The sequence below is a fragment of the Ascidiella aspersa genome, chromosome 4 (assembly GCF_963924565.1).
Source record: "Ascidiella aspersa chromosome 4, kaAscAspe10.2, whole genome shotgun sequence".
In the NCBI taxonomy this organism is placed as follows: Eukaryota; Metazoa; Chordata; class Ascidiacea; order Phlebobranchia; family Ascidiidae; genus Ascidiella; species Ascidiella aspersa.
In genome coordinates, this window is record NC_139450.1 from 22,953,701 (window position 1) to 22,975,280 (window position 21,580).

The window sequence follows — 21,580 nt, forward strand, 5'->3', positions numbered from 1 at the left end:
AGCCAAGTTTTGACAAAAGTATAGCCAAGTCACCAAAATACGCTTATATTTCCAGACTAAACCTTTAAAATTACACTAACAAGGTTTTAGTTTGGGGTTCAATGGTCCATTAAATCTACCCTTTGTGGCGCTATACACGTATATAAGCGCAATACAGCTGATCTTCGTTCTTCAATGGCAATTACAAGTTACGTGAAGTACAGTTTTGGTTTATCTTTGTTCCGTACTTTTATCAAAGCTATAAATAAGTAAATCGGGTTCGGTGATTGACCTCGCAGATGATAATCAAGCGTCCTACCGGCGACTGTTGCCTCCTTGCTTATTTCCGCCTATCGGTCGAACATTTCTTAACTTGCCTCGCATTGATTGGCAGACAAATCACCAAACTACAAATCCCGCAGCATTCTAGTGAAATTATATTTCATTGTGCTGCAAGCTAACGCCCAGCGATTTGTTCGTATGTCTGTAGCTTTCAGTATCAAGTTATGGGATCTGTTGGCTGTTGTGGTAATGATCCACTGAATTATTTCGCATCAGAAGGTATTGCCCAGATTGTTGACCTATAAGGCAAACGCCGTTCACCGGTGACCTTTATGCGACTTTATACCGCACTTGTTTTTTTACTGCAATTGCCGACTCGACGCCGGCTTGTGTGGGAAATCTCTCGGGCGGACGCCGGAAATGTATTCGTCCCTCAGTAGGAAGCCATGGCGCCATCATTTTAGGGTAAGATTCAATCGATTTCTGTTGGCTGATTAGGACAGCAACCAATTTCTGTTTCCTATCGAGTTTTTTCGTTTGCTGCTGCTGATTGGTGGGAGAAAGAAAGTGTTTTTCCTATGTTTTTCGTTTTTTCACTCTTAATGCTTTTAAAAATGTAAGTATTTATTATCAAACACGATCAGGTATATTCCTTTGTTTGTGCGGTGTAAATAGATAAATTACTGTAATAATTAACGCGCAATCACACACGTAGTACTGACAGCAACAAGCGACAAGTTTTTCAAAATATGCAACTGTGTTTTCTAAATACTGAGCGAAAACGAATTTTATTTATTACTCTGCAAGAATTATTTTTGTCTATTAAATTCGATCGTCAACTGTTTTGTTGACACTCCTTATGTGGGAGAATACTTTTCCAAAAGACTTTACATGGAGCTTTAACCTTGGACTCGCTCTGTTTCTGTTTATTTGGATTGGGTCACATCAGTGCTCATATCTTGTTGTTGTCGCAAAATATCTTATCGATCAAACCTTGATGCTCTATAGATAACAGAAATACATATTCGCGTAATCCTAATGTGTGTTTGTGTTTCACATTCGTTTGTTTTTGCGCTTGGCAATGCAGCGTTTGATGGATAATATACAGCAATTTGGCCTTTTCTCATATTGTCATATGCTTTCAAATCATGCCTATTTTTACTTTTACTTAATTTAGACAAGAACGCATTTAGATTTGTTTCTACTTTTATATATCGATTTAGTTTCCGTGTTCGACCACAATGTTTGAAACAATATTGTAATAGAAGTGATTTATCCAAACCATTCGGTATTGGATGCGCGACCTCGCTAAACAAACATACTCGAATATGCCTAGAACTATAATGCGCTCAATCTAAATTTAATTATTGCCAGATATAGACCATTCCGAGATTCTTATATCAAAAGGTTCCTTTCTTCATACTTTTTTCAAACCGGATGTTGCTAAACGTTTCTGTTTAAATAAGTTTTTGTCAGGTCTTGCATATCCAATGTTTACATGTTACATATTGATATTTAAAAATTGTTTATTTCCCTTGACGTTTTTACTACGATTTCCGATAATATCGTATCGTGGTAGATGCCCGTCACCAAGCGATATATTCGGTACTCCGCTGCTAAATTAAAATTTGTGTATTTCAGCCTTCAATTTGCGATAGATTTTGGATTTTCTGCTGTTAAGGTATATTTCCTATATTTAGGTATATTACAAAGTATCTTTAGGTATATTTCCTAAAAAGTATAAATTTTTTTGGCTAAATTTAACATAGTATTAACATAATATGGTGCCAGAACCGACGACGGTTCCACCTGTAATAAAAAAACAAGTTTCGAAATTATGCATGTCAGCTTCTTTCAGAAATTTAGTTTTATTTTGGCATGACACGTTTTTAAACATACAGTGATGAAATCAGGTCATAACGCTACGTCAAAAAAGTAACCAATTGATTAAATAAAATTCAGACCAAAATTTGAAAAAAAAAACTTTCAGTCGTCGAAATGAAGATGGCAGAAATTTCAAGGTGTTGCTGAGCTTTGTCCAATCGGAGCTAATGACACACAGAAAAGGGGTAACAGATTTACTTTAGGGCGATAAAGATTGTGTTTTAAGTTAGATTCGAGAACGCTGTGCCGTTTAGTCTTTCCAGTTAGTCGAGGACAATTTTGAAGAAGCCATGTTTTTTACACGGGCGGTTTAGAAAAAAAGTTTCTCACGAGCATGTCGTCGCCTGTATCCAACAGACCACCTCTATAATACATTCTTTGAATTGTCCTTTCTAACTCGCGCGAAGGACTAGGCGACAGTGTGCATCTGTTATCGCACATACTTCGCAAGATAATACGTTGAGCATGACAAATGTGTTTGTTATCTCATTTCTACCACGTTAGTTAACGTTTATTATTATCCGCACCCGTACACAACGCAGCAAAGAAGGAGCCGACTGCTTTTCAAGTGGCCTTGTAAACTGAACGCTTGTGTCGCCTCGCTGTCCGCATTCTAAACCCAAACACTTGAGAACGAGTGTCCCCGATACAGCAGCAATAAGTTTTTTTTATACCAGCATTATTCTCTTCACTTGCCCATACATCGCTTACATTTTGCTTTTATCTGTTACAATACGTTTGTCGTCAAGGCCACAAGTCATAAAGACGAAAGTACCTTTCCGTTAAATGAAGATCAGTGCCGAATTTTGCGCGTTCAAATCGTATGAAATCATCGTACCGATTGTGAGGATCCCACATGTGACCTTATTGAAAACTGAATACATACCGATATTTTTTTTAATAAGAAATGTAATGCTTTGCTTAACGCGTTGTGTATTGCCCAAAAACTATACAGTTTGAGTTAAAGCACATTTTGTCATTAATTGTCGTTTCTCGGACTGGCGTAGTTGGTACTATATTTTTACCTCAGTTGTGTTTTCAGTCTCTAATATATTACAACAAACTTTAAAAAAATTTAATATTTGGAAGCGTTGTTTTTTAAGAACGAAACACAGAAAAACAGTTTTTTTATTCCTTTCACGCAGAACAGGTGTAAGATGATTTTTCACCTCGTATATAGGGCGTAACAGGGTTAGCTGTAACTTTAACTTCCTACGCAATTCTTTCTTAATTTTGTTTCGTTGAGTCATAAGTAAAAAACAAATCTGTACGTGACTTTCAGCCACCCCCGTAGTACGGTGACGTAGGCTATTTACGTCATAAACGACCCTGTATACGTGCTTTGTACACATTGTACAACTATGTATATATCCTCCCTTGTGAAAAGTGAACTATTTTTTGGTTGTAAACGTAAAAAAATATTATTGTGTTTACACGCAAACACCTCTACATGGATTTCTAATCGCATTGGCAACGTTCCATAAAAATAAGAATGCAAAACAAAGGTTTACAGAACAGTAGTGTTTTATTGCATTTCACGATTTCTGGCTGTTTTTACAACCACGCCGTTAAAAAATATTTTTCGGTTTGTTTGCTTAAACCAGGGGTGTTGCGTGTTATTTTTTATTAGGTCGCGTGCCAAATATGCCTCATGTTGGACACCCCTGGCTTAAACCCATTTGATCGGAAATGCTTTCGCGAGAATCTTGGTTAAAGGAATGTGTCGGCGTTGTTGGACTTTGTTGTTTTCGGTCTGTTCACCTTCCTGTACCCGCAACTCTCCGCGACATTTTGCGCGCATTGTCGTGCCAGAGCTGCCCACTACCTGCCCGATTTTTTTCGTCATAAATGTCTAGACAATTGACTTCCTTTTCGGCTGTTCCAGTTTTCACGCCTTCCAACAAATAATACGAGCAGCTGTGTGAGGTATTCAGAACCCTCGTCAGCCAATGTCAATTTTGGGTTGCGAAGTTGTGCTCAGCCATCCGGTTTCGCACCTTACATAACTTTTACATCTAACATGTTTAGATAACCTACTACAGCCGTCCCAAGTCTCGGCCTGTTGAAGCTTTCGCGGAAGAAAGCCACCGCGGTGTGATTGGCGGCAGTGAAATCACGATTATGCAGCTATCAATATTTTCCGCTTCTGGGAAATCTCTTCGGCGTCATTCGCAGCATCTGGCCGTTGCTTCTACCTTCCGCGTGCCACACGTTCTGTACGGCCTTTGTCACCGACTGTGTCGTCATAAGTAATCGCGTGTGACGTCACAATCGTGCGACGCCAGATACTGGAGACGGGGCGCTTTAAGGATTAGCGATGATTAGCTAGGTTCGCTGTTCAAATGTAAACGAAAAGTTTTTTTTTAAATCAGTAACTTTTGTGGTTACAAGCAATATTTACTGAAATCAAATCGTAAATGAGATGTTTGCACTAAAATAAGTGGTTAAAAAACTAGACAAATTATAACGCAGTGAAAAATATCAATCGGTAATTGACAGCGAGGCGAAGTTTGCCAAAAATAGCATACAAATTAAATATGTCCGCTACCCTTTTCAGTAATACTTACACGCAAAGCATGCAATACAGGAGAGTACGGTGTTAGTGGATATACACAAATTCCAACCCCTTAGTCACATAGACGTGGCATTTCCGGTAGATATTTCGCAATCCGAGTTTTCGCTGCACGCTAATTGAAACTTCATTTTGAATTTTATTCAACGTGATGCCATCCGCAACATGAGTCACCCCTGAGAGCTCTTTCGTGTTTTTAAATTTTTGATGTAGCTGAGTTTGTTATAGAGACCTTGATCGCCCGTAAAGCATCCCTTAAACGTTTTCTCCTAAAACAATATAGGCCGGATCTTATATATATATATGGTCTGCTGGTGGGTGATGACCACATGGTACCGGGCGCCAATCCCACTATCGAATCGCAGAAACAATTTCCGCAGTTCACATGCCAGACACTCCCAATATTGGCCCGCGACAAATAACTGACAAGTATTTTTTAAACAGAACGATGAAATCAACCCTCGCACAACGTCGATCTGTCTCTTGGCGATCGATTATTATAGAACATACTGGAAAATCTGACCCTTAACTGTGTTTTAACCGACAATTTTTTACTCAAGTAATTAAATCAGTGATGCGTGGTCGTATTTGGACCGATTTCAGCCAACAGAGAAATCAGTGATAATGCAACTTTTTTAGGCACACATTTTAAAAACACTTTTTTACATGACAAAAAAACATTTTTACATGGACCATAATTTTGACATGGGCCCCATAACAGTTTTTAGGTAGATATTGCATTGTATGTAAATGTATTTACTTGACTGATAGTATTAAAATTAAAGGGATTAATGTTTACGTTTATAAAATATTAAAAAAATATCAACGGTCAATAAAGTGGTTGTTCACTATTATTTTATGATTCTTTTTTTAAATGGAAATATTGCTTAACTTTTAAAAAATATAAAGTTTCCCCGTGGAAAAATCTCCAAAAGTTTTTATTAACCTATACTTGTGTTCGTTGCTAAACCTCAACCCTGAGCTTTGTTAATTAGCCGAGAAACAACCACAAAAAAACGCCTCCGTGGAGAAAACCGAAAAGGACTTTACTTTGTTGATGTTTCGGACTTGATCTTTCGACCTCCAGTCGTTTCGGCACCCCGCAGTAAAAGGGCGTACCCCCTCCCCACAAAAAAGCCACTTTAAAACTGGCCACAATCCACCGCTCCAGAATTGGTTATAGAAATGTCGCTTGGCACCCAAGCGCGACGGAGCTGGTGCTGTGTCTCGTCAATATGTAATGAACTCGCCGTTCGCGCTGCCATCGCACTTTTCTCCCCATCAGGTGATCGCGGGAACACCATTGTGTTGCGTTGTGAGTCACAACGCTTCAAGCTGCGCCTGATCCCGGTAATCGAACGGCGAATCTGTCAGCTTTTGCTGCTAATGAGATTAACCGTGTGTGACTCCCCGCGACCCGGCTTATTTTGGCGGCTTTGTCACGAATAGTGTTCACTCTATTGTTCGACGAGCAGCATTTCTTATGTAATTGCAGAAAACTATGTTAAAAATATTTTTTCTTTAAAAAGGTTTTAATAAAAACATTTTCAGTTCTTTATAAATTTCGTTCTGAGTTGCATTTCTCGTCGATATATCGTAACAGGGATCTTATAATTCTAAAACTTTAAAACAATTTGGAAAAATATCACATTAATCGTCCATCTGTTTTCTAACGATGCACCAATTTACTGCCGATGTGCTGTTAAGTGGATTGTTTAAGACACAGTGAACTCCCAAATGTCGTCAGAAGCTTCCAAGCGTGCAAGATCACCGCTCGTTGGTGGCATTTTCTGGCTGTGCAAGTCCTGCTTGGCTCCGAATTATTTCGTCTCACCTGAACGATTGTCAGTGCCGGTCACGCTTCAAGTGCGCCGGCCATTGCCGTGCTTTCATCTTGCTTGGCTATGTTTTCGTGACGCTAAACGCATTCGTAAAAGCTCTTTTCGGTTTGGTTTGCAGCGCGCTATCTGCTTATCACGCTATTCTGCAGAGGCGGGTCGCGATCTGGTGTTGCCACTACACGCCCAATAGTTTACTGAAAACACACGAAAAAAATTGTATAGCCGCCTGTAATTACATCTGCAAAACGTAATGCCGCCCGCAATTATAATATGGGACCTATAAAATAAAATAAAAAGTCCCGGTGTCTCACGTTTAATGGAGCCTAATTTTGCATAATATAAAAACTCAACATGCCAGTCAAACCTTAATTGCGTTCATGTTATTTACGGTCCAGATTATCGTGACTCGTTTTGTTTGAAAATATTTTAGCAATACCCTTTTTTCCATAGCCATTTGATTCTAAACTTTGCAGTAACGATTAACTGGACATTATTACAAATGTGATGTAAAAATAATAAAAAATAGTCATTTAACATTTGTAGTTGAAGGCATTTGTAGTGGAAGCTGTAAAACTTAGATAAAATTGATATACTGTTGCTGCCAGGCATAGTTACAAAGTTTTTAAATGTGGTTACTCGTGTAAGTTAAGGCCATCGGAACACCATCGCCAATTCATAAGGTTGCGAATAACTGTTATACCTGCAACTCACTAGAACGCACTGTTCGAGGGTAATTTTTCTTTGTTGTTTTTTATTTTATTTCAGTCATCAGAGGCTATAGAGATAGTAACTTTGCTAGTCTGATTCATCTCCAACATGACCATTCTATTTATCCACTAAACTCTTCGCCATCTTAGATATGGGCAAATCATTTCTGTATCGCGCAATTGTCGGTGCTCCAGTCAGCCTAATCTCACCACGAGGACGGATGTGCGAGCTGAACAACACGACAACAAGTGTGTTTTGCATTTAACGCCCTAACATGACGATTCTCCATTCACACTATGACATGGTCGTCATAATGTTTTCCACTGGTTCGCGGTGAGCTGTCGTTATCGCGTCAGAATTTTAAATGACCGCCCGAAGCCGAGAGAAAAAACAAACAAGTTTAAGCTTCGTTTGTCTGTGAGTCGTCTCAAACCTTAACTAGGCCTATGTGATATGTCCTGCGTCGATCAGAACTCTCCGTTGTTTGTTGCTCTTGCCATTGTGACGTCATAGGCGAGCGCGCGAGGAGCCGGCGGGCAGTTTCTTTCATCAGTTTTGGACTTGCGCACTTGTATACTTGTTTATTTTTGCGCGGAAGATAATCCGATTTTGTGCGAAAATTTGTCGAGCCACCTTCGGCGTTTTCTTCAACGACCTTTTTCTCCCACCACCAGTCGCAAATCATTAGTTTCTCCGAATGAAAAATATACATGGAATCCATCCAAGATTTTTTAGTTATATCACTGTTTTTAAGTCGACAAACACTTCTCATAATTTCTTAATTTTCGGTATTCATACGTTATATAATTTATCCCTAGAAAATCTACTGCATGAAATAAACTTTAACTTAAATAAATATTCTAATACTTCGATATTTGGCAAGCTGTATATTGTAAAAAAAACTCTTGTCGGCAAATTGGTGTGAATTTGTAGTTTAAAGTGGCGGTTTAACGAACCTGTTAACCAAAAAAAATTGTCGGTTGATGGAAAGGGCTGCTTAGATCGGATTAGACTTAAACCAGCAGCTAGTGATGTGCAGATTATACTCTTCACCCAAATTACACTTTCACCTCCAAACGACCTTGAATGTGACAAGGCGTTTTTTTATGTGCACTGCACATTGTCAATAACCAGAATAAAGAAGCAGCATTTAAGAATTTATTTGCACGTAAAGTTTTGCCCAAAATATAAGTTAATTATAAAAACAAATTAGTCATACGTTGTTCGTCGGTTCTCGTATATCGCTGCAATAAGCGTGCGAAACTACCAAAAATTATAAACATTTTGTCAGTCGAAGAATCGCACAAATTGCTCACAGCTTAACGATTCGACTTAATCCGTCGCCCTTAAAAGGTCGTGATGGCATAACGCATTTTTGTCGCTTTTTAATTGCTACTTTGCCGCATGCCTACCTGCCCTGTCGGAGCCCGCGGTTACGTTAACTTGTCGTCATTTCGTTCGAAATATTACTGACGGGTTAGTTTCGGTGAAACGTTTTATATTTTTCTCAATTTCGTAGTTAATTTTGTTTATACAACTTTTTTCTAAAGGCCTCTTTTTACCGCAACCTTAATTTATCTATAAGCACGAAAGTACAGTTTTCTGCCGTTACATTCATTTGAGTTTTTTTTAGCTATGCTTTTATACCAGGGGTTATTTTACCGTAATTATTACCAAGAGTGGCAGCTGGTACTTGTGTAGTATTTTTAAGTCGGTTAAGGTATTTTGTCCTTTATAAACTTTGTGTAAATCTAGTCAACCAATTATATATTTGTTTTAGTTATTATTACTCTCTTTTTTTTAACCATATCCCGTTTTTCTCTTGTAGCGATATGCTTTAAACCTATATTCTTATCCAATTAAAATAAAATAAAACATTTTCGGCATTTATCAAAATACAACTAAATATTGTTCAGTTTATTTACGAGCCGATCTCGTGATAGCAATCTCGTTGTCGGAGTGTTAGTATTACATTCTTTCTCGTTATTTTGCAAACAACTGAGAGTAATTAAAATCAAAATATGACCATCGTGTAGTGCAGCGGTTGAACGGTTAAAATAATGTTAGATACTATTCAGTGTTTGACGTACGTTATGGTCTCATGCGCGTCATGCCAACAGCTTGTCATTGAGAAGTTGTTCATTATGTGTATCCTACTTCCCCTGACCAGGTGCCATGTGTGTCTTTGTTGTATTGTAGTCTGCTATAAACACTGCTTACTATACCTGGGTGTGTAATCCTGTTGTAGCTGATGCGACACAATGAATGATTATTGTACACCCTAGGCGGCGTCGATTGTTTCCTACTATGACGTGGTATGCCGGATAGTATTTATCCTGCTCGCCGGTACCCGTTTTATGAATGAGTGCCACTGGGTGTCTTGTGTTTTCTTGATGCATCATAGCTCCGAAAGGAAATGAGTTACCACGTCTGTTGCGTGTGTTTGTGATAGTCTTACAAACGATTATTCTCTCCATTGGTTTCTTACTGCTGTTGAAGATTGTCTGGTCTCCAGCTTTTATACCGTTTCTTTTTTCTTATATGTTTCCGCGTGCTTTTCATAACTAATAATGCGATTTTAAATGCTTGTTATATTTGGGAATCGCTTCTTAGTGCTAAACGTGGAGGCGGCCAACCGATCCAGTATTTACATTAATTTTGCCTATTTTCACCAAAACGTGCCTGGTTTTGATGTGCGTACAACGTTAAAAAACTATTTGTGATAATTAAAGGTTGGAGACAAAATGATGTGCGTACAACGTTAAAATAACTCTTTGTGATAATTAAACGTCCGAGACAAAACTGCTGTGTCTGTGAATCTTTACCGGAAATCGACACTTTCGTTGAACATGTCGCATTTTTTGTAACCTTTTGTACGTTGTAAGTTGGGACTAACTTATGCAACATGGTCCGACATGCAATTTGCAGAGGGCAACAACTTTATAATAAACTAACCTAATAACTCTTCATATGTAACGAAGTACAACTTTATTCTAAAACAACTTTTTTGAAAACATGCTTAACGAGGTGACCAACCTAAAAGACTAATCCATATGACGTAGGATGGGAATCCAGCGTATCCGGAAGTTTATTCATTTCGTTTATTAAATGGAAACGAATCACGTACGTTAATTTCACGTTGCCAATGTTTTCATCGACTTATCTTAGGAAGTTAACTACGAAGGCTTCGTTGGCAATTATTCTTAAAAAAATAAAATAAAAATAAAAAGTATTTTGTTACTCGGCGTTGGCACTAATACGTCAAAGAAAAAAGTTGTCATTAAAATGTGTCGTTTTAACTATACCATACTATACCACACTGCTTTAGATGCACATTGTGCAGGTGCGATTATCGCCATTTGTTCGTTGATAATAAATATGTGAATATTAGCAGGACGTGCTTTTAAATTGGGGTATAGCAAACGCTAGGCACATGTCATACTTACAAGCTCGTGACAGGCATCATACCAAACCCGATCTCTCTTCCTGTCTATCAGCGAATGCACGGCTTTACGCGAACTCAAGCCCCTGCGACTGTCAGATTGCAAGAATTGTTTACCGACATTCCAATATGCAGTTCAACCCGGAATCCGGAACACTGTGCTCCCGTTTCAACGCACCTCGAGGAAATGTCGCGCATAACAAATGGCTGGGCGGCGCCAGTGTGTCCACGCGCCCGGCCAGCAATCAGTCACGAGTCTCGCCCGAACTAGGAAGTCCTTTTTCCAGCAACCGGACCTCCTCATCACGAACTCATGCTCTTAAGCGCTCCACGCTCGTCACGTTTTGCTGCGCTGCGATTGGCTCCCCGAACATGTGACGCAACACTTCATTGAAGAAATAGAAAGCGTAAACGCGGCGCACAGACACAATTCATTTGCTCTACTGTTAGAAGTCGCTCACTGGCGTGTCAACCAGGGAATTTGCTGTGTTGAATCTGGTCTACTTCTAGTCTACTACGAATATTTCATATGACTTACTGCTACCTGTGACTTTCTTCTGCTCACAGACTTTCTAAAGAAATCAAATTAATGCAAGCGCAAGAAAAGGTGAGGTGAGCTGACCGCAGTCATTGTTTTTCTCCGAACAAACTCGGTGGTCGAACAACTGTTTTGATTTACTCTAGATACAAATCACATTATTTTGTGGCAACTTTTTTTATTAAAACTGTTAGTTGTTTTTATTGTTTTTTGAAATTGCGGAAATATTTAGCCTTTTACTATGATGTTCGAGAGAAGCGTGAGCAACACAACACCGCATACAAAAAATGCGTAGAAGTTGGTGCAAATAAAATTAAAACATTTGTCATATAATACATGATCGACTGAACCTATGTTTGTTAAAACTTAACAGACGCCCAGTTCGAAAGTTAGCATAATACTGGATGCCATTATTTACTTTTCGGTCGTATTTGCCAAAGCAGCCTTTTTTTCGGTAATCAATGATATCGGGCGACTCAGTGTCATCAGCTGTTAACTGCACGCAATTATTCTTTTCTTTGAGACTAGTTTTAGCGTCATCATTTTTGAACAAGTTTATTCATTAAATACTATATTTGGTCAATCAACTTTCCCCCCTTTCATCCCTTATTTTCTACGTATAACTATATTCTTGGTGCTCCTCTGTAAATGTTTTATCAGTTAAAATACCAATGTACTTGGAAATTTAATCTGTGACTTGTTAGAATTTCTCGCGTTCGCAGTATTCTGCAAATTCATTTTTTTTACTGCTTTACCATGATTCACCCTATGCCTCGGTCAGCGACCTAAAGTACCCATTCAATTTAAACAAACGATTTAACAGGCTTCCGTGACAAGGACTTTGTTTGCCCAGGTCTACGTCGCTGGTGCTCGTAAAATGATCACGTTTGACTCTTAGATCCCGGCAGCGAACTGGCCATTCCAGACTTGCTGTGCGATTGCGTACTCACACGATTGATAAGCAAAGAACAGCTGCCATTTTGTGAAGTCCTCGTCCGCTTAAAATGCTGGCATCCCGTGTTCGCCGAAATACTCGAGCATGTCTATAGCAAAGCTAATAATAAATAATAAATCTATGGCTCTCTTCGGAGTAACGTTTAGGCCTTCCGGCAGCTATTTATCCATTGTTACCAATCACTGAAATAAATTTCAGATTAAAGGGTTTTGCGGATATGAATTGCCAGATGGGCGCTAAGTAACATCCTAGTTCTTTCTGGTAGTTTTCCAGAAACCATTGTCCGCCTGCGCTTCCGGTTTTATTCAGAAGTCGACATTGGTTTTCCGAGAAGTTTGTTTTAGCTAAACAGTTTATATGCGGAACAGCCTGCTATATTTTTAGCGCAACAAGTCGATTGCTCAGCTTTGCTGTTGGTACATCACACAAGGTAAGTCTTGTGTGTTGTGATTATGACTTACCGCGGTCGCAAATCTCCGCTCGAACTCCACTTGCTTCTCGGCATTAAATATCCTGTTTGTTGCCACCTTCGGCTACCCATCGTTGACCGAGCTTCGACCAATGAGCGCCCATCAGGCGGATACGTCACAATAGCATTTTCCAGTGCGCCCGCTCTAATCGCTTAAAAATGCTACGAGCTCTTGGATTGCGCTAAAGACATCAACAAACCGTGGCCTTTGTGGAGAAAATCCCGTATTGAGTCTTGACGCGATCGTAGCGTCGACCGGCATATATGACCGTCGGACTCGGTGTGTATAAATAAAGCGCTCTCTAATCCGTCTCAAAAATTGTGCCCCACTATGGTGATGCGATGGCTATTGTCTGTGGCGTTGCTCTCCATTCATCTGTCGTTGTTTCGAACATGTCCAGTTCATGAATGATGTCATGTCTGGTTTATTCACGACTCAAAGTGTAGCGAAAAGCAATGTTTCGGTGCAATAAGCGACATTTGTGGGTCAATTGATAAATATTAATGTGGACTCAAATTTATCTAGGTGCACGATTAATTTTAACTATTGATGGTATACAACCAAATGTATAAAAGTAGCTAGGTTGAATTTTTATTAATCTAGAAACGACTACGTACAGGAGTATTGAAAATGACAAACTACTCGTACTAATTAACTTAACGACACTCGATCAGTACAGGTAGCACAATTATAACACTTCAACATGTTTGGATTGTGTATATGAACATTATCTATGCGTTGGTAGTTAGAACAACATAGTTTAAACAAAGTTGCACTGAATGCAATATTTTCCTGCTGCCTTTGCTACATCCCGTCAACATATAACAGGTCATGTTACCCTGGTTGTTTGAATGTGTGTGCTTATGTCGCCCAGTTTGGGAGAAACAGCCATACTGCACCTTTCCGTATATTTTCTCTCGCTACTGAGTAAATATTGTGCCCAGCAACCCGGCGAGTGTGTGGCCTACTGGTCACGTGAAAGAATCAGTTTGTCCGGGCGCAGAGGTTACTCGCAATCGAGTGGTTTACGTAAACGAGGTTTCTCGCGCACAACAACTCGGCGTTGCGTAACTTTGGCCAAAGAATTTTATTTTCTGTTTTGCAGAAAATTGTCTTGAACGTACTCAGACGTCGCGTCTGTTTTTAGGCCGGAAGCAGCCCGACGGCCCCGTTGCCGAATGCTGGTATAACCGCCGATTTCTCGCAAGTTTTGCACTGCAAGAAAAATAATGCTCTACTTGTTGGTCTTGGCAATTTCTCTGCTAAATTGAAAAATGGCCTGTGGGCATTAGGGGAAGTGCAAAATTTCGCGCTTTAGATTCTTAGTGAAAGTGTATTTTACTTATCGTAAAAAAAAGTATTTTATATGAACTGGTTATACAGCGACTTAAAATTAGTGTCGCAGTTGCTTCTTACCTTACTTGTTTTGTGACCACACTTTCTCGTTAAACTGGCGACATGTGTAATGTTAACCGCAACGATGACCCAATTTTGTCGAATGAGTAAGCGACCGTATGTTTGCTACGTCGTTGCCACCAATTCGTGAGGCAACCTTTACCTCTCAAGTGTTAAACTTACGATCGCCTTGTGTTTGAGTTTAACGATAAAATGTTGTGATAGCAACGGTTTTGTCTGGTCGTTTTGATTTTAATGGGATGATGAAAATGCTAAAAATAGACTAATACACGTTATTCGTGAGTCTGTTTACTTTGGTATAAGAGAAAATTTCTGCGCGGTGCTCTTCTCAAAAGGTCTATGCTGTTATGGGTTTCGAGAAAGTTTAAAGTACAGCTTCAAATACTTTTTGCTTGTAAAATGTAAAATAACTGGAAACGCTCAGACCAAGCGTAAAAATATGCCACTTTATTTGGGTGGGAGGGAATCAGTGGGTACACTATAGTAACGTAAAAAATGCAATCAATCTTCAAATGACGACAGCCGCCTTGCTGAAACTGTACTCTTCGAAAACGTCATGCGATATTATGTATATTTTAAAACTCTTACAACAACAGTAATTTAGTGTGTCCTGGCATATAGTGGTATGCATAAAGTGGAGTTGGTCTTGATTTCTTTCTACGCTTAATTGCTGGTAGTTTTGCCCAATGTGACTCAGCCCCGATTGCGAATTCCTAATCATTGTCCCGGCGTGTTGATTGTTGAAAAGTATTTTTTTGTAAATTTAAAACAACGTTGTTCAGCAAAAGGCCTAATACATTTTAGCATCACATTATTAAAAAAAACTTTTTTGTTTGTGTATTATTTTCAGAGGTTCATTTTGTATTATTTGTAAAGGAAGGGATACAAATTTGAGGGTGTTTCGTTAAACTTTGTGATTAAAAAAACTGGGTAACACACCATTGTCATTTATTTATTTCCTTTCTATTTCCGCCTACCCGGCCCTTTTCCGGTCTACCGCTGGTTTAATTAGTTTTTCGTGGATTTTTGTGGATAACACACCGACATTATGTGGAGTTACTACTACCTACTTACATGCTTGCCCTCTGTTGAAAACTCGGTTCGCTGTTGGTGCATATGTTTTGCTCGCTTTAGCATAAGGCTTTGACTCGATGTCGGTAAATTTCACTTTCAAATAATGTACAGAATAAAGTTTGAGTGCCATTTGCCTGCGACGTTTCCTCTTAACTTCCGTTTAAACATCAATGGTGTTTTTTTCCATTCTCGTGGAAATTTTTGTGTAAGGAGTCAAGTGTAAGTGTTTCTGCTTCCCATTACAAATTCGAGCTGGCCTCCTATCGTTTGCAAGGCAGCTAATTGCGCGTTAGCTTTGTGTGTGCCTGACGCTGCCTTTTTCTTCGACCGGACGTTTAAGAGAAGCTGGGCGTTCGTCAGAGCGCTTATAACAGGTCGCTTGTCAAGCCGTCATCACTGATACTGCAGCGAGAAGGAGCCGCTTGTACCGATCGATCGTTTGCTTTGTTTGTTTTTTGGTGACCTTTTTTCCAGGCGTTATGTTGCCTCTCGCTAATCGAAAACGGATTCTGTCAATTGGAATTATGATACATTAGATCGGAAGCCAGATTTTGTGACGAGTCGAATTGTGTCTTATGTGTTGGCCGTTTGGCGACCTGAAACAACGAGAAAGCGTTTAGTTAAATCCTGCATTATCTTCGTTCCCAGGGTTAAAAGTAATTAGTTGAAATGTAGCGGTATTTGCCAGATATGTTAGGTGAAGTTTGTGAACCTGGATAAGAAAAAAAAAAAATTGTGTAACCTGATTTCGTATGTTGTACACAGAGACAGACACACACATAGGTATCCAATATATCATGATCATAATCTAGAGAATATCTGTAAATGAAAAGTGGCTAACAGGACCAACACTCAGTGCTCTCTCGGCGTATTTGCTTGCCCGAAATGAAGCTGAAAGCAATGTACGCTTGCGTAACACGAAGAACTAATATCGGTGGGTGTTTCAAAGAGCGGAAATTGGTCACGACGTCGTTGTATCTATAAGTGGTATATCGGCGTGGCCCGACATTTAAAATGATCGTTGTTTTTATTTGCCGCGCTTTCTATTACTAGACACTCTAATGCTGTTGTGTTGATCAGATGTGTTACTGATGTAATACATGCCTTAATTTACACGCCCTGTTGATTTAACTTTGTGTTAACCAAGCTTTTATTTACAGATTCACCATACGAACCTTCAGATAAAACTTATCAAGACTCAAAAAAGCATCAAAAGCTTAACAAGAAAGTACCCTATAAGTATGTTTATCAATCTATTTAACTAAATGTCTAATTTTTTGGTTGATGTCGATTTTGATTTGAATTTTTTGTCGATTTTAATTTAAGATTTTTGACTTCAAAGTTTATATCTTTTTAAAAAATGATATTGATTTACTCGACCTGCTTGTCTGTGATATTCATTTGAAGCTACATTACAAATCCATGCTTAGCGCGCTTAATGCCAGTATGTTAGCAAGATTGAATAAACTAATTTAAACTGGCCAAGTGTTAAAGTACCGACTTGTATTAAAAGTGTGTTATATTGCAGACCAAAGTGGCAGCCACTCTCGAAAAGCATCAGGCAACAAAGGGAATCAAATTCGGAAGACGACGCAACCAACCAGGCCACCGACCCGAGGCCGGAAAAGGAAGCTTCGTTTCCCGCCGAATCGGTTAATAAGGCCCGATCTCGTCCTCGGCGCGCCGTGCCACCGCTGTCGGTAAATCATTCGCCTCCCAGATCCCCGTCGACCATCTTGGACAGACAATCGCCTCCCAGTAAGTTTACAACTTAAAAAGCAAAATTTGGCGCTTTGATTTGTTTTTATTTTAATTAGACTGGTTAACACAACGCTGGATTTTTTTATGAATACGCAAGTAAAACCTCGCAGCTTGTGTGAAATATGTACATTACATTAAAAAAGCATTACCAAGTGGTTAGTAATACGTTACAAAATGCTAATTGTTTTGTTTCAGAGCAACTCCCTTCCCCCATCAAACCATTCGCGGAAGCTTTTCCTGAAGTTTGCGAATCCATTGACAACGAGATGTGGAAACGGGATAGCTCGTCTGAGCCACAGGTAACAGTGGTTTCCTAAAACTTTAATTTCATGACACATTAAATACCGGTTTTTTAACGTTTTATTTTTATTTTTCAGGATTGCACGAGATTCGAAACTTCCTTCCCCCGTTACGATCCAGTAGCTCCAGATTCAGTCAGCCATGACGAGGTGTTTTCATCTTCCACTTGGCCTACCGAGACTGGTTAGTAGCTCTTTATTAGATACATGTCATTCCTCGTGTAACAACTTAGGAATGACAAAAAAACGTTTGTGGATAAATCGTAGCACACCTTCATAAAAAGAATTTTCCTATTTAAAACGTTTAAAATCGTCACCTATATTTTTCAGCTTTTGATTATGTCTAACTGCTCCTTCAGCCATTGTGCCTCGAAATTAAAACGTTTTTCATTTTTCAAAACAATTATTTCGAATTACAGGTGACAACTCGTGGTGCAAACCTTTTTCAACAAGCGACGGATCGGAAGATCAAACGGTGAAGCTCCTGAAAGCGCTGAAGCTCTCCTCCCTACAGAAGCAAGTGAATAGCGCCGAGTCGAGAAGCGTCGATACCTCTCAGCCCCAACAGACGCAGACTCGTTCGAATGAGTTTGAGGACCTTAAAAACGAAATGATGAAGCAATACGGCTTCGTCGGTTTCCGCGACAACGCCCCTTCTCTGAGGAGCGATTCCTCCGCAACTGCCAACAGCGTTTCATCCCTTTCGTCATCAGCCTCTAGTCTCGTGACGACATCAGTGGACAGGGCAACGGCCTCCTTCGAATCCGCCCGTGCCCTCTCCGACGCCCCCTCGTGGGTGAGCGATTTTTTTAACGAGACCTCTGGCGCCACCCCGCGACGGACGCAATCCGGTTCTTCGAAAGAGATAAAATGGAGTGAGATACCGCCTTTGATTCCGCCCCGCGAGCCTGTCCGCCCTCCCCGCAATTCGCCGACCCAGTTGAGGTCATCCACCCCGTCGCCAACGTCACCGGTAGTGACGTCAATAAAATCGCCGTCGCCAGTGCCTCCCACCTCAAGACCCAAGTACCAGACGCAGTCGTCGACCACCACTGTGTTTTCTGCCCTCCCACCTAGTATGACGGGTTCCAATCCGGTTATCCTTCCTATTATGAAGGATGGAAAGCAGGATAGCTCTACTCACTACTACCTCCTTCCAGAGAATAAGGTAATTTTGTTCCTACAACCCGTTTCCTTCTAAAGATGATTTTAGTATAACATTTATAAAGGCCCGCGTTTCTATTAACAAATTTTCTTAATTAGTGTGCGATCCAACGTCTATTTGTAAAGTTCCATGTAGTAAGTTCCTCGTTTTCTTTTCAGACCGCAACTGCTAGATCGCAGAGAAACCAACAAAAATACGAACCCTTGAACGGCATCTCTCGGCCAACCCCATCCGCCCGCGTAGCCCCCTTTGTGCGTTCAACGGGGCCTGCCCCACCCCGACCTCCCCCACCAACGAGTTCAACCTTATCCTCCCTCGAATCCACTGTCGGTAAGTTGTCAAAAACATATTTTTTCTGTTAGCAATCAGCATTGGAGGTTAAAAGTCCCTCTGCTTTTCTTTTTTCGATTTTGCAAGTTTAATTTTACCTATTTCTATGTTCGACTATATATGCTGAATTGCGCATCACGCACACAATTTTATTTTGATATTGCCACGGCCGTGTAGTGCAGGGGTCAATTGATAATTGTTTTGTTAAAATATCTACTTTTTTAATTTCCACACGTCGTCAACTCGTCATGCACGATCACAATAAAAAAGTGTAATAATAACTTTAGGGGAACACGATAAATGTAATCCTCACCTAGTTTATTGTGGAATTAAAATAGGGTCGTTAAACTCTTGCTGTTATGTTTATTCTTGAAAAGCAAGCTAAGTTGGTGAACATCGTTTGCTGATAGTTCAAGGGTATGCATTACGACGCCTTTAGGCTGAAAAGATTTCCTCAAAACGTAAACATACTATAGATGTATAAATAAGACCTAATTACAAAACACATTTTCGCCCTTGTGTCCAGTTTTTTAAATAAATATCAGGCCTGAAGAGTTACATTGGCGTAGGTTGCCGTTCCCTGGGTATTAAAGTAACTATTTCGCAGTGACAAATATCCAACATTGATAACTATTCCAGGGCCCAGTCGTTCCACGTATAACTCGGTGCTTTCCCATTCGACGGCGGACCCTGCTTCCACTTACCCCCCACGACGGTCCCCGGCGACCCAAAGTAACACGTCATCCTTTCACGCGCGCCCCCGGTACGCTGAGATGGGCCGAGGCGAGAAGGTCATTGCAGTTCAAGGTCAAGTGTTCGGGGTTACCGACGAGGAATGCAGAGGCGCCCTTCGACTTAATGAGTGGGACGTGTCCCGGACTATCAACTACTTGAAGGTGAGAGAATGGACTTGGGCAGTTGTTAATTAACTATAAGGTAAAAAGTCACTGCAAAATTTTGTTTTAATTGGAATTCTGCGTTATTATGTTGACGGTTAAAATTATTACCTTTAAAATTCCGATTTTCCAGCTCTTGTTATATGTCGTTGTAAATTAAGTACATTTCGTTAGGTCGAGCAACTCTTTGGCGTTGGCTTAGCAGCTCGTGACACCTGTCAGCGTATTCTCCAATCATGTGAATGGGATCTACAATCTGCTTCGCAACTCCTGTTAGAACAACATCGTCGATCCAATAAATAGAGAAGCGATCATCGCACCATGATGCTGGATCATAGGATCGCGCCCAAAGGCTACAAGCATGTCACACGAAAGTCGTTGTGAAGACATGCTTGTCCTACCTTGTCAGCTCACGAACCGCTCGTTTCATATCTCGTGATCACGACTCAGCGTGACATTCGTGAAGCTGGGAGCAGTATGTGATTGACAAGCGAGATGGAGATTGATCGCTACGATGGGAGATAAGACGGTGAGCTTGGGACAGCAAACAATGTCACACATAAAAGAGGATGTGTAACTAATTACGGCTCGGCTGCCTACGAGTATCTTGTTTTTGCACTTTTAGCTTTTCACAACTTGTCACTGCCCTTCATTCTTGTCGCTGGTGTTTTTCGCCTCATTCGGCTAACTATTTGGCCAACGCGACTCTATCGTGTTTCTTATCTGGTGCTACTGCAAGTTATGCCACTGGCGGCGAACTGAAAACAAGCCTCATTTGCATGCAGACAAAACAACCGAATGTTGAAGGTTGGTCGACATTCGCCCAGCACAAGTGCCGTCAAATTACCTCGCATACTGTGAACAATGTTGAATGTGCTAAGTATCTGCCTAAGCCACTGTTCCTCAAGTTAGCCACCGGCACATCAACGGCATGTACATCGCGACCTAGGTTCATGTCCTGACACTCATTTAACAGAGGTTACCGTTTCACAAATACCAAGCATTCGACCGTCTGGGCATGTGATAAAACAATCGACAACCCTCCTTTATTATTTTTCTCTTTTATTCCTATTCCATTCCAGTTTCATTTTTATTCGTTTTACCACCTCACTTTTATTCGTATTAATAAGCTACTGCGCGTTTAGATGAGAGTTGTTAAATCGGTCGGCTTGTGGCTTCTGCCTGAAGTGGTTCTTACCTACGCTTCGTCCTATTAGTGAACACAGTATTGTTTCGCCTCTTTAACGCTCACCGCCGTCCGCCGTGTTATGTTTTATTTTATTTCGATTAAAATATGTCGGGTTTCCGATTCCTGTTAAAATGTTTCGTTGTGTTGATCAGTCATAAAGCCGAAGGCGCTTTGTAGTTGCAGACTAGAATGTAATTTTTTAAGGTTAGAGAAAACTAACATATTTCAAATGCAAACTCTGTGACTAAATGCTTTTTTATTACGTTGAGCAAAATGATTTAACCCATATAATTGCCAAAGAAAAACTAGGTTTGCGACGGTTGGCGCTTGATTTCGAATGCCCTGTCGAATCAGAAACAAAATACATCATTACTTATTACGTAAAACAAATATATCTATTAGTGCGAATTTTCGGTTTTCGGTTTGCCCACTTATCTCATTTTGAGTTGGTTTCGATTTGTTAATGATAACTTGACATTGTTTTTACTAAAGCATGTCATAACTCAGTAAGCTTATATTCGTCTTCGTCTGGGGTGCACAACTTTCTAGCTGTTAACGACCGCATAGGCAGTCTTAATTTTTTTTCACGTCCGACAGTCGGTATGTTTGATAGTACCTGATTAATATCGGTGCTCGTCCGATACTGGGGTGGTATCAGTATCGACCCTGTACAAATTTGTGAAGTCTTATTGATGTGATCTTAAGCAAGGTGCTGTTTTGCTATTTTAGTAATGTCGCAAAGCGCGAAACAAAAGTTTTAAGATGGCAAAAAAATTCTT

The 21,580-nt window shown here is 40.1% G+C and overlaps 1 protein-coding gene across 2 annotated transcripts in view; it reads left to right on the forward strand.

Annotated features, from left to right (window-relative positions):
- LOC146148718 (activated CDC42 kinase 1-like) overlaps positions 1–21,355 on the forward strand; it is a 43,199-nt gene extending 21,844 nt beyond the window's left edge. Inside the window, exons 13-20 of one of the 2 annotated variants that reach the window (XM_083388423.1) lie at positions 16,322–16,400; positions 16,690–16,919; positions 17,118–17,221; positions 17,300–17,405; positions 17,641–18,389; positions 18,545–18,716; positions 19,356–19,612; positions 19,787–21,355. In XM_083388423.1, the coding sequence (XP_083244549.1) occupies positions 16,322–16,400; positions 16,690–16,919; positions 17,118–17,221; positions 17,300–17,405; positions 17,641–18,389; positions 18,545–18,716; positions 19,356–19,612; positions 19,787–19,915 (1,826 nt within the window). In that variant the 3' untranslated portion in view covers positions 19,916–21,355. The remainder of the gene's footprint in view (positions 1–16,321; positions 16,401–16,689; positions 16,920–17,117; positions 17,222–17,299; positions 17,406–17,640; positions 18,390–18,544; positions 18,717–19,355; positions 19,613–19,786) is intronic. The other variant, XM_083388424.1, reaches the window with a different exon arrangement.
- The last annotated feature ends 225 nt before the right edge of the window (positions 21,356–21,580 follow it).